Source organism: Anabrus simplex, chromosome 2 (genome assembly GCF_040414725.1).
Source record: "Anabrus simplex isolate iqAnaSimp1 chromosome 2, ASM4041472v1, whole genome shotgun sequence".
NCBI classification, from domain to species: Eukaryota; Metazoa; Arthropoda; class Insecta; order Orthoptera; family Tettigoniidae; genus Anabrus; species Anabrus simplex.
In genome coordinates, this window is record NC_090266.1 from 330,140,478 (window position 1) to 330,157,952 (window position 17,475).

The 17,475-nt window shown below is 39.1% G+C and overlaps 1 protein-coding gene across 5 annotated transcripts in view; it reads right to left on the reverse strand.

Annotated features, from left to right (window-relative positions):
* The window catches only part of p120ctn (adherens junction protein p120), a 914,089-nt gene that overhangs the window by 314,437 nt on the left and 582,177 nt on the right, over window positions 1-17,475 (reverse strand). For all 5 annotated transcript variants that reach the window (XM_067140690.2, XM_067140688.2, XM_067140689.2 and 2 more), the window contains one exon: window positions 3,617-3,762. In XM_067140690.2, the coding sequence (XP_066996791.2) occupies window positions 3,617-3,762 (146 nt within the window). The remainder of the gene's footprint in view (window positions 1-3,616; window positions 3,763-17,475) is intronic.

Below are 17,475 nucleotides of genomic sequence, written 5' to 3' on the forward strand. Positions count from 1 at the left end.
CAGCCGTTATTCTGGGATTTCGAGACAGGGGCCGCCATCTCACCGTCAGATAGCTCCTCAATTCTAATCACGTAGATTGAGGGGACCTCGAACCAGCCCTCAGGTCGAGAGAAAAATCCCTGACCTGGCCGCGAAACGAACCCGGGGCCTCCGGGTGAGAGGCAGGCATGCTACCCCTACACCACGGGGCCGGCGGAACCTAAGGGATGGAGCAGAGAAATTACTAATGAAGTAATGAACATAGAACATAATTTAGAAAGTGTGTATTGGAGAAGTAGGAGACAACAGAGCAAAATGACTGATTACTTCACTCCTAAGTACAGAAGTTTGTTGAGTACTGGGCGAACTGTTTTAACACAGAATACTGTATTTATAATTATAAGTGTACCGGGTGGTACACCTCTACGCGACGCAAGTTCAAATCTTGCGCCAATTGAGACTTCTCTACTGGAGAAACCCAGAACTTTACCCAATGAACTAACTCTACTAGTTATCAGAAGAGGTCACTGAGAGTTTTTGATTTGCTTTTGTTTTTCATTGATCAAGAAGTGTGAACATTCTCTAACAGATGTCTCTACCAAAAAAACTATGGTAATACACTCTGGCGCAATGGAATGAACTCTCTTGAAGACATTTTGTATTCTTAAGTTTAGTCTTTACTAAATTTTGTTCTTTTATTTTTGGGGTTGGCAATATTAATCTTTCTGTCCGTCAGTTTTGAACTCAGCCAATCCCGAATTTCTTTAATTAATTTTTGACCAATAGTGTCTTTCTTCTTCTTCTTCGATGTTGATGTGTAACTTTTAGCTACCCAATCACAAATTGAGGGGGTGTGTCTACTCATTCTTGAAAGGTCTTGAATTTTCCACAAGGGTATAAAAACTGCTGATTTTCTTGTCTCGGGGCCACTAGTATAACATATAACTCAGTGTGTGAATATGTAGCAGGGGGCGGGAAGCGCCTCGTTCTTCAGTCAGCAGATCTTCAATAAGGTAATGGCCTTTTAACACCTTTATTTCTTGCTAGCTCAGCAGTTTAACTCTCGGGAAAGGTTCGAAACCTATAATATGTAACCTACCACTTTTAAAATGTAAATTCCTCTTCTGTCTATGTACAAACTACAAATCTCTTTAACTGTAGAGCGGGGATAGAGAGTGCTTTTCCCTCTCGAGCTCCCCTTCATTTTGAAATTGAGGTGATTACGTTTTCATAACCGTTTCTACGCTTCCTTAATGTATTAAAGTTTTCTCATACGGGTCACCTCCCTAGCTTGGGATTAGCCCCTGTGTATCGGCCTAGAGCCATTTAGGTTTTAAAAGGTGTATTTGGAGTGCAAGTTCACGCCTCCAGTCCTCTCTGTACTTTGGGCCAGTAACTTAACCTGATGTTTTATTTTCATTGCGAAGGCCCTGTAGGTTGGGTATTAAATACCCCTGTTTCCTTGTGTGCCTTGAGGGCAGATAGAAGTGAAATTCGTTGTAGCCTTTGATAGGTTTGAACTTTGAGAGCGGGTCTGCTCTTTCCTAAATTTGATTTCTGTGTGCCTCTAGGAGGCTTAACATTGTAATTTGGAGCAAGTGCTCCTTGGCATGATGGGGTTTTCTGCCCCTTTGTTCGATTTTGTACCTTGGTAAACTTGGGCTAATAGCTCAAGGATTGTGATTGTGGGGCTCGAAGCCCAGACCTTGTAATAATCCCCTAACACTTGTAATTTCTTTGTATCTGATTTTGGCTTGTTGTTGACTTGTTAAGTTTTCAAATTCTATGTTACCATTGTTAAGTTTTGAAAATATAACCTTTGTTGAAATTTTAATTCATCTTTCGAACTTGTAGTTAGACCCATTCCAGCCTGCACCTTCTTTCACCTCTGCTGATCCACCAAAAAACACTGTAACAATAAGTGTATTTTATTATGTTTACGATATGCTTAAAAGTGAATACATAAATCTAAAATAAACCTAATTAAGTTTATGTTACTGTATTTTTCATTTTACACCTCACTAGACTGATAATACGAATCTCTGTTACTACGACACTCGCTTATAACAACACAATTTTTCAGGTTCCTTGGATGTTGCTATAACTAAGTTCTACTGTATAACTTGTACTTTTACTTCACTATGGATAAAACGAAACTTAATGGCCCCTGATGGATTCCTTAAATTAAATCTGGCCAGCAATAGGTACCAAGCTGGCCAACCCGGTAGCTGTAAAGGCCCTTCAGGAACTCTGAAAAGTGGTGGCAAAAGGGGCTCTGGTTAAGACGCAGCAGGTCGTTATGCTACTTAGGTTCCAGAATGGTAAAAAAAGAGTAAATAAATGCAATGTAAAGTTTAATCTTATACCAGTTGTATGGTACCATTTGAAGTAATTCCACATACTGTGTATCAGTTGACTATATTTGTAAGTAGTACAGGAGATATTATAAGTATAATTTTGTAAACAATATAAATTTATTAAGGATGAGCTGTGTGTTTAATAGAAAAAAATTGTTAGCATAAATTGTATAATACTGTATTATAGGACAATTTTATTCTCTTGTTAATTTAATATTTAGTGCTTGACAATAATGTATTGTTGTGTACCATTTGCCACCGAGGTAGACACCTCATTTGCAAATAAAGAGATTTTGATTTTGAATTTGATTTTGAACCCTGTCCTAAATCAACATACACAGATAAAGACTGGTGAACAACTCTCCTATTTGCACGATTAGGAATCTGAAGACAAGAACCGTAGTTTGAAGTTTTGTGGGACTGTTGATACTGTGATCATAGCCATTGGAACTCCAGTTTTATGTGGTATCCGAACCACAGAGACCCAGCTTTTTCTTTGAAAAGTCCCATGTGCAATGGCCGGGATTCAGGACACAGCTGACTTAGTGAGGACAGTGACAATGTCACGACCCCAATAAAAATACCCAAAGAGTTAAATACAGTGTGGTATGGATGTATCTTACATAATAATGAAAAGGAAACATACAGATGAAAACACGCTCTTACTTTGGAGAAAGATGGTTTTTAAATAATTACCACAGCAACTAATTAAAACAAGTCGTACTACTACAAGTCTGTCTACCCCATGTCTAATTAAATTAATAAACTATTTTGTATTTTTGGTGTACACTAGTGTACATATATGTTTATTAGCTAAGTCAAAACTGAAAAGCATGACTTTCATCTTAAGTAATTAGAGGCAAGCAAATTTTCCTCAAATGCACTGCTATTTCCAAACCTGATGTTTTTCACACTCGCTGCACACTCCACTACCCTCCACTGAATTCAGCTAATGACAATGTATGGAGCCTGAAAGCATTCTTGTTCACAACAATGATCTATCACATGAAGAAGAGTAAAACAAAATAGTTCTTCAGGCCTGTAAGATATGCATAATATTGTATAAATGTTTATTAAAAAAAAAGAACAATTTCAAAGCACCAAACAAAACCACTATAAAATATAACTTTAAATACAGTAGCTTACTGAATCAGAAATCATTAAGGTCACACATAACACTCTAAAGGACTATCATCCAGCTTTGAAAGCAAATTATATCAGAAATAACAACCATGACATGCCACATTATATCACCATTAAGCTGGAATAGAAGTACGTACTTCTGGTTGCCAAAGCAGTTCCATTCCTTTAGCTGGTTCCATACGCTGGGTTGTGCTTCTATTGCTGCTAGTAGCAACCTCTTTCTGTTGAATAGGTTGTATGTCCTTTTTCTTTTTACTAGCTCCAAAACATCCTAAATTGTCACCTAAAATTGGAAAAACATAATCAGGGCTGGAATAGCAATAATTACATCATCCTAAAATTAATAATATCCATAATATTTTATGGATTTTATATATATGTCCTTCCTGCTCGGTGAATACTTTCTTACTTGACACGATAACACATGTTTTATATCATGAGAGGTTGCAGGAAGGAAAATGGCTCACGCTTACCAATTTTAGCACCTACTATTTGGCTTTTGCAGTAAATGCTCTGACGAAATATATGTATGTACCTTGCTCGACTACCTCTCAACTGGTAGTAGCATAATTACTTTCAAAAATATTTTCTCAGTATTAAAAAAAAAAGAAAAACCAAGAGTATTGCAAAACCTGATAAATATACGCACATTTTTGCACAGAGCGAAAGGTTGCGTGTGAGCAAATTGCATAACATGTGCATCTGGGCATTTCAATGACAAAATGTATTCTTACTAATAATAAAGTACAAAATTTAAAAGAAAATATTGAACAGAACTATAAAAATGTACAAAAGACTTGTTTATTTTTACATTCCTGGATAAATGTGTTGTAGTTTACAATGCTAGCCAGTGCCAATGATTTCACCTGCACATCTTGCACAGGTTGCTTTGCTGAGATCTTTACAAATTAGGATTCAGCAGGAGATGCATGTTATTGTTGGCTATGTGTTATTCCTTCAAGCACAAATTCTATATTAAGTAGTTTCCCTCTGCAAGAGGTCCTTCAGGTCACTCTTGCATAGGGTCCAGTTTGAGACTTCAATTTTCCTGGTTTTCAGTTGTCATCAAAAGAGGTGCCTAGTATGAAACATGCACAGAAGCCATTTTGTTAATTTTTCCGTTGAGGCACATTTTTGTATCTCTATGTTAATCTCCCGATACAAGTGCGAAAACTTTTGTGCGCCATATTGCCAGCTCTATGAACAAGAAAAACAGGGTCGACACCTAAGAATTTCATTATAAGGCAATGTAAAACACGTTCAAATATAACAATGTCCACGTTTGAAACTAATATTAGCTTTTGTCCATTTTTGATACAAACATCCATGTAATTGTCCACTTTTCAAACAAACTATCTCAATATTTGGAATCAAAGTTTGAGGATGACACCAAAGTAAACTCCTGTTTTAAAAGAAATATAATGAAAATATGAAAGAAATAAGGTTATTCTTATATTTTGTTAACAATTTTAACGTTAATTTCAGTTCTTGCTTCACTGTATTTCTGGGCAAATACCCTCTAGTTCATCACACAGGTCTTCAAAAGAACCACATTCATAATCACTAACAGCTTGTTCATATTCACTACAACTGTTCTTATTAAAGGCTTTGACATGCCACTTAAACAAGACATTTAATTTCCACTCTTTTCCAAAGCGCTTACCTAGTAATTTGTCAAAATCTTTAAGTTTCTGTGGGTTTACATTCACACCAATGTCAATAGGTAAAGGACTAATTAACATTAGACTTGCCTGTCCTGCCTTTGCGATCCTGCGCACAATACCTGTGTCCAAATACTGTAGTAGCCTACCTCACTTTTAACTACAAATTGCCTCTTTTCGTGCAACTGAGTATAATTTTTTTTCCACTGTGAAATCTTGAAATGAAGTTGACTAGCAAATTTCAGATAATTCAGTGGTTCCCAGGTTTTTCCAATCATTGTCACTTCCAATCACCTTCTGAACACCTCATGATATTCATCAGGACTTATTGTGGTCGTCGCCTTCTTCAGGTCTTTCTCAATGAGTCCAAAAATTCTATCTGAGGGCAAATATGTGTGTCCAATAACTGGAAATACCAGTTCAAATTTCTTTGCCTCATTCTCCAGCCACATATAAACAGACATATTGTCAGGGCGCAGTTTGCTTTGAGATGTGCCTGTTACAACTGAAACTAGACTTATAGGATTATATAGAGCCTATACAAGAGAAGAAGCATGGGGAGATATCCGTGAGAGGCTTCAGTTGGAAAATAATTATATCGGCAGGACTGACCACAAATATAAAATTAGAAGGAATTTTAGCAGAAGCAATTGGGGTAAATTTTCATTCATTGGGAAGGGTGTGAAGGAGTGGAACAGTTTACCAGGGGTAGTGTTTGATCCTTTTCCAAAATCTGTACAGATATTCAAGAAGAGAATAAACAGCAACAGAGAAAATAAATGAAGTGTTAGAGGGCATTCGACCAGTGCAGGTTATTGTAAATAAAAAAAATGTGTGTGAATAAATTAATTCCATCCCCTGGTCTAAGGAGTTTGGACAGCCAAAGTAGGGGACTGCCTGTAGGGGTGAAGTACAGTGGGGACTTCGAGGGCCCTGGGACCGCTACGGTAGCTGTGAAGGCCCTTCAGGAACTCTGAAAAGTGGTGGCAAAAGGGGCTCTGGTTAAGACGCAGCAGGTCGTTATGCTACTTAGGTTCCAGAACGGGTTAAAAAAAAAAAAAAGTAAATAAGTAAATAAATGCAATGTAAATATTAATCATATACCAAGTTGTATAGAATCATTTGAAGTAATTCCACATACTGTATATCAGTTGACTATATTTGTAAGTAGTACAGGAGATATTATAAGTAGAATTTTGTAAACAATATAAATTTATTAAGGATGAGCTGAGTGTTTAATAGAAAACATTGTTAGCGTAAATTGTATAATATTGTATTATAGGAAAATTTTCTTCTCTTGTTAATTTAATATTTAGTGCTTGGCAATAATGTATTTTAGTATACCATTTGCCACCGAGGTAGACACCTTATTTGCAAATAAAGAGATTTTGATTTGATTTGAACATTGTAACAGTAGAGTTGAGAATAATAAGCAGACTGATCACTTAATTTTGGCAAAACAAGGTTTTTTTGGGCAATCATAGGACATTAAAAAACAGTCCTCTTTTTCCTTCAGAAGTCGATAAAAATTCTCTACCGAGCTCGATAGCTGCAGTCGCTTAAGTGCGGCCAGTATCCAGTAATCGGGAGATAGTGGGTTCGAACCCCACTGTCGGCAGCCCTGAAGATGGTTTTCCGTGGTTTCCCATTTTCACACCAGGCAAATGCTGGGGGTGAACCTTAATCAAGGCCACGGCCACTTCCTTCCCATTACTAAGCCTTTCCTATCCCATCGTCGCCATAAGACCTACCTGTGTCGGTGCGACGTAAAACAAAAAAAAAATTTCTCTTGTTATTTTTGTGGATGGTTCAAAATTAAGGTTTATATTTCCTCTCCATTCTTTTCAAACTTAATACATTGCTCTAGTGCCAAGCATGTAGTGCACTCATCTGTGCCTGGAGAAGAAAACCCTAAATTGAACCTGGTATTTAAAATGTGCCGAAAGTAAGCTTTCTTTACTTGCAATTCCACTTCTCAGGCTGACACTCTGAAACGTTGTCTTCCATATTAAATGAAAATATTTTCCCAAATACTTATATGTAAAATGCTGAAAAATGAAAACCATGAACAATAAACTCCCAAGCATGCACCGACAAGATTATATAAACAAATGGTCGCCATGACAGTTTGATGTCGCTTGTAGCAATCTGATTGGTTGGAACGGTCATGTCCGTTTTTAGTAGAAACTACATTTGGAGGCGTCCGATTATGAAAGAAACCGCACCTCTCTATGTTAAAAATAAAGTACAAATGTTCACTTATGGAAGAAATGGGTCACTAAATCAGTGAGAGCATAAAAAATATTATAGTGATCGGTTCTTAACTCAATTTTGATATAGGTGGTGCATGTCCGTGTTTGATATTAGGCACCTCAAATATTGTATTGTGGGTTTGATCGTTTCCTGGCTTGATCAAGCAGCAGCTGCCACCCTAAATTCATCAGAAATGAATGGCAAGGGAGAACCCTATCTTGTTCAAGTGTCAGGTAGTTTGCTTTGTAAATTTAGGATGAAGAAAAAAATCGTCAATGGCCATCGGTCCCCACATTTATATGACAGGTTGTAAAAGGTCATGATACTGGGCTTTTTATTTATTTATTTATTTATTTATTTATTTACGAAGCACAAGATACAGCTACACTGAGCAAATTTCACTTGCACTGTCAACAGACTATTTAACAAACATAAACTTTCATAATAAAATATAACAAGATCAGGTACACATCCTACTAATAACTGTCCAAATCGAAAACCATGAGAATGTCCATGTTCATAGCCAAGTCGTCGTGGGTCAAGATGGCGGTATAATTCCTTCACATCAACTTATCCGTTAGATACTATTTACACACCTCTCGAATACACTTTTATTTGATGCTATATCAAGCTCTTGTCTCCTATTAATATTGTTAAAGAGTGTTGGGAGGCGGATTAGGAAAGATCATTGAAGTATTGAGTGCTGAGTGTGGGGAATGTGGAGAAGGTCTTTGGTTCTGGTGGAGCGGGAAGGAACGCGGAGAGAGAAGAGAGAAACAAGATGTTCCGAGTGGTAATGTCCATTTAAGATCTCGTGGAGGAAACTCAGGTCAGCTACCTGTCGCCTGATGTGCAGCGGTGACACATTAATTGCCATTAATACCTGCTGCGTAGACAGATTTCTGAGCTTGGGGTTTCTGTTCCTTACAATTGCAGCAAGGAAGGACACTGCTCTGTCTAACTGCTTAGTATTGGAGGGGGCGGCTGTTGTCCAAATCGGAGAGCAGTAGTTTAAGAGAGGTTGAACGATCGTGAGGAAGAAGTGACGAAGAGCAATGGGGTCAGAAATTTCTGTGAAGCGATAGAGAATGCCTAGTAATTTCATAGCCTTGGTTGTATATGTTTCTATATGGGTCTTAAATTGTAATTTTGTATCGAATATTACACCTAGGTCACGCTGTTGCGTAACCACGGTGATGGGCTTGTCGAGTAGGTAATATGATGTCGGTAGAGGAGATTTCCGCAGTGTTATGGTCATGTGGCTGCATTTTTGTGGATTGGGGATAAGTTTCTAAGTACGGCACCAGTTCGAGGGGGCATTAAGTGAGGACTGTAGCAGAGCTGCATCTGCTGGATTCCTGATCTCCCTAAATATCTTGCAGTCGTCAGCAAAGAGTAGGGTATTCGCTGTTTCGTTGAGTTCGGATGGCAGATCGTCCATAAACAAAGAAAACAGCAAGAAGCCAAGAGTACTGCCTTGTGGGACACCGGAGGTGACTGGTAACCATGAGGATGAAGTGCCTGATATTACCACTCTCTGCCAACGGTTATGTAGGAAGCCAGCAAGAAGGGTCAGAAGACTGCCATGTATATTAAATTGTTCGGAGAGTTTATGGAGCAACAGAGTATGGTCAACAGAATCGAAAGCTTTCGAAATGTCTACGTAGCAGATATCCAGCTGTGATTTAGCTGCAATGGCGTGTGATGCAAAGCTATGCAGAGTGGCCAGGTTTGTTAGACAAGAGCCACCTGGTAGAAAACCATGCTGCTTGGTTGAGATATACGGCAAAGTGAATGCGAGGAGATGCTGGTGTATAATTTTTTCAAAGATAAAGGATAGTGTGGGGAGAATAGAGATTGGTCGGTAAGATGAAACATAAAATTTGTTGCCTGATTTGAGAAGTGGAACAATATTTGCCTGTTTCCAGGTAATAGGAAAATAGCCTGCAGCAAAACATCTGTTAAATAATTTAGAGAGAGGGACGCAAAGAGTGCTGGCAGTATTTTTTAGGAAAAGAGGACCTATAGTGTCAGCTTTGTTGGTACGAAGAGTTTGAAGAAGGTTATGAACTTCACTTTACCGAGTAAGTGGCTGCATGGCTTGATTTACATAGCTATCAGCTTACATTCGGAAGATAGTGGATTTTAACCCCACTGTCAGCAGCACTGAGAACTGTTTTCCATGGTTTCCCATTTTCACACCAGGCAAATACTGGGGGTGTACCTTAATTAAGGCTACGGTCGGTTGCCTCCCACTCTTAGCCCTTGCCTATCCCATCGTCGTTACAAGACTTATCTGTGTCAAAGCAATGTAGAGCAAGCTGTAAAAAAAAAAAAAAAAAAAACTGGGCTTACAGGTTTCTCCCGAGTCCTTATCGATCCCATCAGTCTCATGCTGCACTGAAAGAAAAAGGAGAACTCTGTTTCTCCTGCACTTGCATGAAACTAATGTTTCATTGTGTGTGAGAACATAAACGAACTGTTGACTGGTTACTTGCTTCCTGGTGGTTCTGTTGTCAGATCTTTAAGAATTTATTTATTATTTTTTCTGATGGTCCCTATGAGAGTAAGATTTTTACCTAGCAAGTTTCTCGTCAAGGGAAGTAAAATAATTGTCACAAGTGACAAATTGTCACAAGTGACAATTTGTCCTGTGTTTAAGATAGATGACATCAGCCTGATGACAATGGCCCTAGGCAGGGCTTCGATCTTCACGCCCACGGCCGTCAACTTGAAAGACCTGCACCAGGCCTTTCTGGAGACAACAGACCATTATCATAATTCTAGGCTGCCATGAAAAAAGGGTACAAGTCAAAAAATGACATTTTTCAGGAAACTCTTTATTTTCTTGAAACAAATGATTGGAAGAACATTTCCCATGTTGTTAATAACATTGTTGTGGACTCAATTACCTGGAAGAGCTTTATATTCAAAGTAAAGTATTTAACGATTTATGTGACTTAGTCTATTTCTCCCGTGGTAAGAACTAGACTTATACTATCGTGACCGCTGAATAACATAATACACACTTGTAAGTGATGAAAATCAAAAGAACAAAAGATAATAATAATGTCTGACCATAGAACAAAGTCTGCACAGGATCTACAGCTAAATGACTAACAGGATAGCAGCACCAATTTAGTCACCGTGGAATTCTTCTGTTAGGGTACGTGTCCTTATCGTCATTTGTTTTGAGATCTTTGTAAAAGTTATGGAATGTAAGTAGAATAAGTGGGAGAAGATCCAAAATGTCTTTCTTTTTTTCTTTTGAAATTGGTAGTGTGCCATGATAATATTGTTCAGGCTGCAGTGAAATGCCCATCTTCACTCTACAAATGAAGCTTAATAAAATTGTCTCCGATTTAGCTGCTCATCACACTGAGGCAGACAATGCGTACCTTCAAAAGGACAAAGACAAGAAACGTTCCAGCTCAGGTAGTTCGATGCTATGTTAACCTTCGACTTACAACAGTGTCTGCCGACTCCGTTTTTTAATACTTCAGTTGCTTTTTGTAAACGGCCACTGTGGACATATTCTGTGAAAAATTCCCGTGGTCATCTAGTTAGGGTATGCTGAAAGGCATTTTGCAATGTATTCTGAATATCCAGGAGATGTCTTTCTACAGCCAGAGGCGATAGAAAAGCTAACGTGCCAGAAGGAGGCGCAAGCAAAAGAAGAAGATATACCTCTAGGGATACGGCTACATCAAGTAAGGGCAACTGCAGCATACAATCTTCTATCTGCATTTCGATGTGAATGCCTTGAAGGAAACTGTGACTACTGCTTGATAATGTATGATCTTCAGAAAGCTTTACCAACCCCAAAAATACCAACAAGAGTGGTAAGGCAACTCTGGGTGTACAATTTCGGTATTCATATAAGCAACCAGAAAATTGCCTTCATGTGTATGTGGGCCGAAAACGTTACTTCGCGAGGTGCTTCAGAGATTGCATCATGTCTATTGAAGGTGTTAGGTGTACCTGAAAATACTTTGGGAAAGCAGAAGTTAAGATTCTTTCCTGACTCCTGTTCTGCACAGAACAAAATTAATATCCTATATATGATTTATTATGCTCTTGTGATGACAAGAAAGTTTGACTGCATAGAACATTACTATCTTGTTCCTGGACACACCTTTTTGCCTTCAGACTGTGATTTTGGTGTAAAAGATGATCAGAAAACGGACTATGTATTCACACCAGAAGATTAGTTTTGCCTCGCGGAACGTTCAAGAGTGAAGAATCCTTTTCATGTGATAGAAATGAAAAGTGAAGACTTCAAAAAGTTCCACAGTGCCACATCGTGCTTCGTTAGAAACAAGAAAAGTAGGTCAGGTGTTAAAATGCCACTCCGGAAGATTGCCATTCTCAGGATACACTGTGATAAACCAGTATATTACAGTACAAAAACAGCTATTCTGAACTTTGTCTGTGGGAGGAAGTGCAAGTACTACATACATTACCTGGGAGGCCTCGCAGAGAGAAAACACAAGCACCACTGGAAGCACTGAACAGAATAATTCCTTCAGAACTGGAAAGTCTATATCCTGTAGGAAGAAGAATTAATAAAGCTAAATACAAGGACTTGATGTCTCTTCTGCCGTACATACTGCAGAATCACCATACTATATACCATGCATTCCAGCCAGATGACTCGAGCACAGCTGAGGATGTCGAGGAAGACCCGGATATCTGAAGGTACTGAAATATTTTGTGTACTCAGGAATTAGGTCAATTTTTCAATTAACTGAAGTTCCAAATATTTTTTATAATGGATTAAAAGTTTTTATAGGAACCGGGTAACGAAGGCAATTCTTGAGTAGGTACTGTTAGCGAACCTATTGGTAGAAATGCAAGGTTATTTTATTTGGTTGTTTGCAGGTGGAAAGGGCCTAAGAAGCCGGTTAAATGATGGCATTACACCCCGAAAATAATTTTCCTAAAGAGTTTTGAAATGTATGCTTTGAAATGGTAAACAATATATGTTAATAGGAATGATTTTCTCATTATTGGAGAAAACACAATACTCTAAATACCTCAGTTCCCTCCAACTCTGGCATAGCCCATTCTATCACTCACTGCTCCAATTAGAAATGGCAGGATCTGTAAGAACAGCATCCACCCAGCATTTACCTGGAATGGGAGGGGAAACCACAGGAAAATTTTGAAAAATGGCTGATATAGAGATTTAAACCTGCAAGTTGCACGATTTTGCAGATAGATTTTTATTTTTCAATGAATCAATCAATCAAGCAATTAATCAATACTGATCTGCATTTAGGACAGTCATCCAGGTGGCAGATTCCCTATCTGTTGTTAGCCTTTCCTTAAATGATTTCAAAGAAATTGGAAATTTACTGAACATCTCCCTTCGTAAGTTATTCTAATCCCTAACTCCCCTTCGTATAAATGAATATTTGCCCCAATTTGTCCTCCAACTCTCTTCATATTGTGATCTTTCCTACTTTTAAAGATGTCACTCAAACTTATTCATCTACTAATGTCATTCCACGCCATCTCTCTACTGACACCTCGGAACATACCACTTACAAACAATCACTCTCACTCCTTTTGTAAAATAAGTGAAACATACCACTTAGTCAAGCAGTTTGTCTTTCTTCTCCCAATTCTTCCCTGCGGAAACTTTGCAACATTTTTGTAACGCTGCTCTTTTGTCGGATACCACCCGGAACAAATCGAGCTGCTTTTCTTTGGATTTCTTCCAGTTCTTGAATCAACTAACCCTGGTGAGGGTCCCATACACTGGAAACATACTCCAGTTGGGGTCTTACCAGAGACTTATATGGCCTCTCCTTTACATCCTTACTACAATCCCTAAACACCCTCATAACCATGTGCAGTGATCTGTACCCTTTATTTACAATCCCATTTATGTGATTACCCCAATGAAGATCTTTCCTAATATTAACACCTAGATACTTACAATGATCCCTAAAAGGAACTTTCACCCCATCAACGCAGTTCTTACGCATTCTAAGCTATCCTGGTCATATGCAAGATTAAAAACCGATAAATAACTGCGCTCAAATCTAACAAAAGTGCAACTGGCACTCGTACGGTATCCAGTTCCTTGGAAAGCTAGTGTGTCAACAAGGTACATACAAAATACTTCTCAATTGTCAATGACAAAAAAAGGAACAGGCTAGATTCTGAGGGATATGATTTGTAGGTTATCACCAGGTCTCAGTGTAAGGTACCAAAACCCAAAGAACACACCAGCTGCTCTATTGTGATGGTTTAGGGGAGTGGGAGGTAACGTGGAAGTGCCTTCGCATAGCAACATTCAAGTACAGTGAGGTGCGACATACATCATTATTTTACTAGTGCAACATATAAATGCCAAGCACATAAAAGAATTGTATAGCATTGTGTGTTCAATTAATTACAGTACTTTACATTGAAACAAACGTGTTGCGACGATGGAATAGGAAAGGCCTAGGAGTTGGAAGGAAGCGGCCGTGGCCTTAATTAAGGTACAGCCCCAGCATTTGCCTGGTGTGAAAATGGGAAACCACGGAAAACCATTTTCAGGGCTGACGATAGTGGGATTCGAACCTACTATCTCCCGGATGCAAGCTCACAGCCGCGCGCCTCTACACGCACGGCCAACTCGCCCGGTAAGGAAATAAATTAACATACACACACAATTTTCCAAACTGAATTACATTATACATCCTTAATGTATCAAAAAGGAAGCATATCCTATTTTTAATGAACATCTGTTTGTGCCTAGGAAATGTCCTTTCAATGCCACATGCCATATTGATGGAATGGGATATCAAAGGATCAATTTTGTCGGATATATACTATTCTTTCTGGTGCCTGATCCATCGCGGATGTCGGAGATCATCGTGGTGACGTCTTTTAATACGACAGCTATGAAGAGCTCCTCGGCATTATGTCGCACCATCTGCAAGTGTTATCCAACCAAGAACCTCTCCATCAATCTTGTCTTGCAGGGAAGAGCTGCAGGAGGAGGTACTTAAGACTCTTTCTGCATCATATGGCTGAAATGATGCAATTTCCTCTTCTTAATAGTAAACAGGAGTTCAGCCTCAGAACCCATTCATCGAAGGACTTCTTCGATGGATACATGCTGCACCCATGCCATACTGAGTAGGCGCCTGCAGATCCACATTATTTGGAGGGCTTGGATTTTCTTCTCCATGGCATAGATTAGTGTCCAAGCTTCGACACCCTAGATGTAATACACTATTTGCCTCTTCAAATTATGGTTCAAGTCATGACCTTGTAGCATTTTTTCCATTTTAATGAAGATGTTTCTTGCTCATTGAGTGTGGCATTTGATTTCTAAAAATACATTATGATGATGCTCGTTGTTTAAAGAGGCCTAACATCTAGGTCATCGGCCCCTAACGGTACAAAATGAGATGAAATGAAATGACAAATTAAAAGCCCAAAATCCTCCACTGACCACAATTCAAAACGTGAGGACGAAGAATAGATGGATGGATGGATGGATGGATGGATGGATATGAATTTAAAACATGGAACCGACCAACAGTGCCTCACATGCACAGAAGCTGGCATAAAACAATAGTGTTACTGACCAAGGGACTGCTTCTATAGCACGATACTGAATCGATGATGCTTGTAGTCGAAAGGAGACCAAAATATACAAGTCATCGGCCACTCATAATGGTACTTATCGCTAGAAAAGTAGAACCTAGTAATTTCAAATGTTACTCAAAATGCTAAAATCCCCCTTTCAACTTAATTAAATTAGAATCGTATTTACAGTCACTCAGTACCTTGAACTTAACCGGTACAGATTCAGTCGATCAGTGGCGCCGCAATGTGTGAAACACAGTAGGTCTGTAAGCTTCATGGAAATTAATTAAAAAAGGATTTAAGTCAAATTGGGACTCCCCTCTACCTGATATAACGTTGAAGGAGTTTAACCAGAATTACCGTGAAATTGGCCACTTAGATGAAATAGAGATTCAAAGACTGATAACTGGCAGATTAATAGACAGACAGTCTTGGTCATTGCATACTTTTGTTGATGCCAGTCAACATGCCAACGGAGCACTAGTGTATCTCAGGACCCACCATAAAAATCTGAGATGGTCTAGATCTTGAGTTCGCACCTCAATCATTTGAATGTTTTTCTTATGTCTGCAATAACACCCAGCTCTTTCTCACGAAACCTTAAAAAAGAATTTCAGGGATAATTTGAACATAATTAGGACCTTTTATTAAGCAATCGTTTAGTGATAGCCCTTTGTTTGTTTTACATGAAGCATCAAAATTTTGTCAAACTGGAGTAATCAGACTTTCAGGTTTGATTACAGGTCGGTGTGGAAGATAATGACAAGATTTCTCAATCTCTTCCTGTGGCACTTCTTCACTAAAACCTTCCGCTGCCCAGTCTGCAAACATTTTGCCATATTGTGAAAGGAGACCTGTCTTTTGCAACTTCTGCCTAGTCGTCTGAATTTTTTCTGCTATTTCCTTATTGGACTGGATTTCCAAATGACCTTCCTTCCAAGGAATACCAACTGCATAATGTCCATCTTCTTTCTGGGTTAAAGTATTAAGTAGATATTGCTTCGCTTCTTGTTCTTCAGATGATTTGATTTCTACTGGATCCTGAATACCAATTGTTTCAAGATTCCATAATCTGTGATTGAACCATCTCTGTAAGCCATTGTGATTGTTGTATTTGCCATATTCACTTCAGGGGAGTTGTTAGTTCTCCACCGAATGTCCATCCTAGCTTTGTTTCAATAACTGTAAGACCATTCTTAAGCCGAACAATATTTCCAGTTAGAATTTTAGCATAGATATCCATTCCAATAAGAAGCTGAATTTCTGGACAGTTATCACCCACATTGCTGATCCATATTTTATTCATTCTAAGTTCTTGAAACAAGGTAGAGCACGCTGAAACTTGTGGGACTGACTGGCAAATACGTGGCCCCTGACTTCGATCTCACAATCATTGTTACCGCCTGATTTTTGGAGCTTGATTGTGTACTTCTTATGATTTATTTCTGGTCTTGCTTCCACCGAACAGAACATGGGAAACCAATTCTTCAGCACAGGATTTCAATCAGAGTTCTTCAGCTGTTTTCTGCAAGAGGTACGATCGTTGAGAGCCACAAGTCAAGAAAGCTCTCGCTGGTGGGAGGATTTCAGAACTATGAAATTGAAGACTTATAGACATTCAAGAGTTATTTTTGGAGCCACGTGTAGTTGATGTCGGGCTGCCACGCCAAGCACGCAGTTTCAGAGGCTACTGTTGATTTAGTCCACGAGTCCTTCAAGCGGAGCTCTCGTATGTCAGTTCAACAAGCAAGTAGGCAGTTACAGTTACCTCGTTCGACATTACATGATGTCGTCCAAAAAAAGTTGCGCCTACGGGCATACAAACTGCAGCTTCGTCAGAAAATCAAACCTCAGGACAGGCCGCTCCAGAAGGCATTTGTGGAGACAATTCTGGCAAAAATTGATGGAAACGAGGCACTTCTCAATTCGGTCTGTTTCTTGGACGAGGCTACGTTCCATATTTCCGGCATGGTAAACAAGCACAATTGCCGCATGTGGGGATCTGAACACCCCCCCCCCCCCCCACGTAGTGATAGAGTTGGAATGGGACTCTCCAAAAGTGAATGTGCGGTGTGGATTGTTAAAGGATAGGGTTATTGGCCCATTCTTCTTCGCGGAGCCTACAGTTAAAGGAACATGTTACCTAGACATGTTGGAGCAGTATGTAGTGCCACAACTTCTTCGTGACGTGATCTTCCAGGAAGATGGTGGACCATGCCATTATGCAGAAGTTGTGAGGGATTTCTTGAATTGTGAGTTCCCAGATCGCTGGATTGGCAGAGGTAGTCCATCAACTGCTTGGTCCCCTAGAAGCCCCGACATTACGCCACTTGATTTTTTTCCTGTGGGTGTTTGTCAAGAATCACGTGTACCAGACACTATTTCATTATCTACCAGATCTCCGTCATCGCATTCATGCAGCTATCGTAAATGTTACGCCTACAATGCTGCAGAACACTTGGAGAGAAGTGGAATACGGATTAGATGTC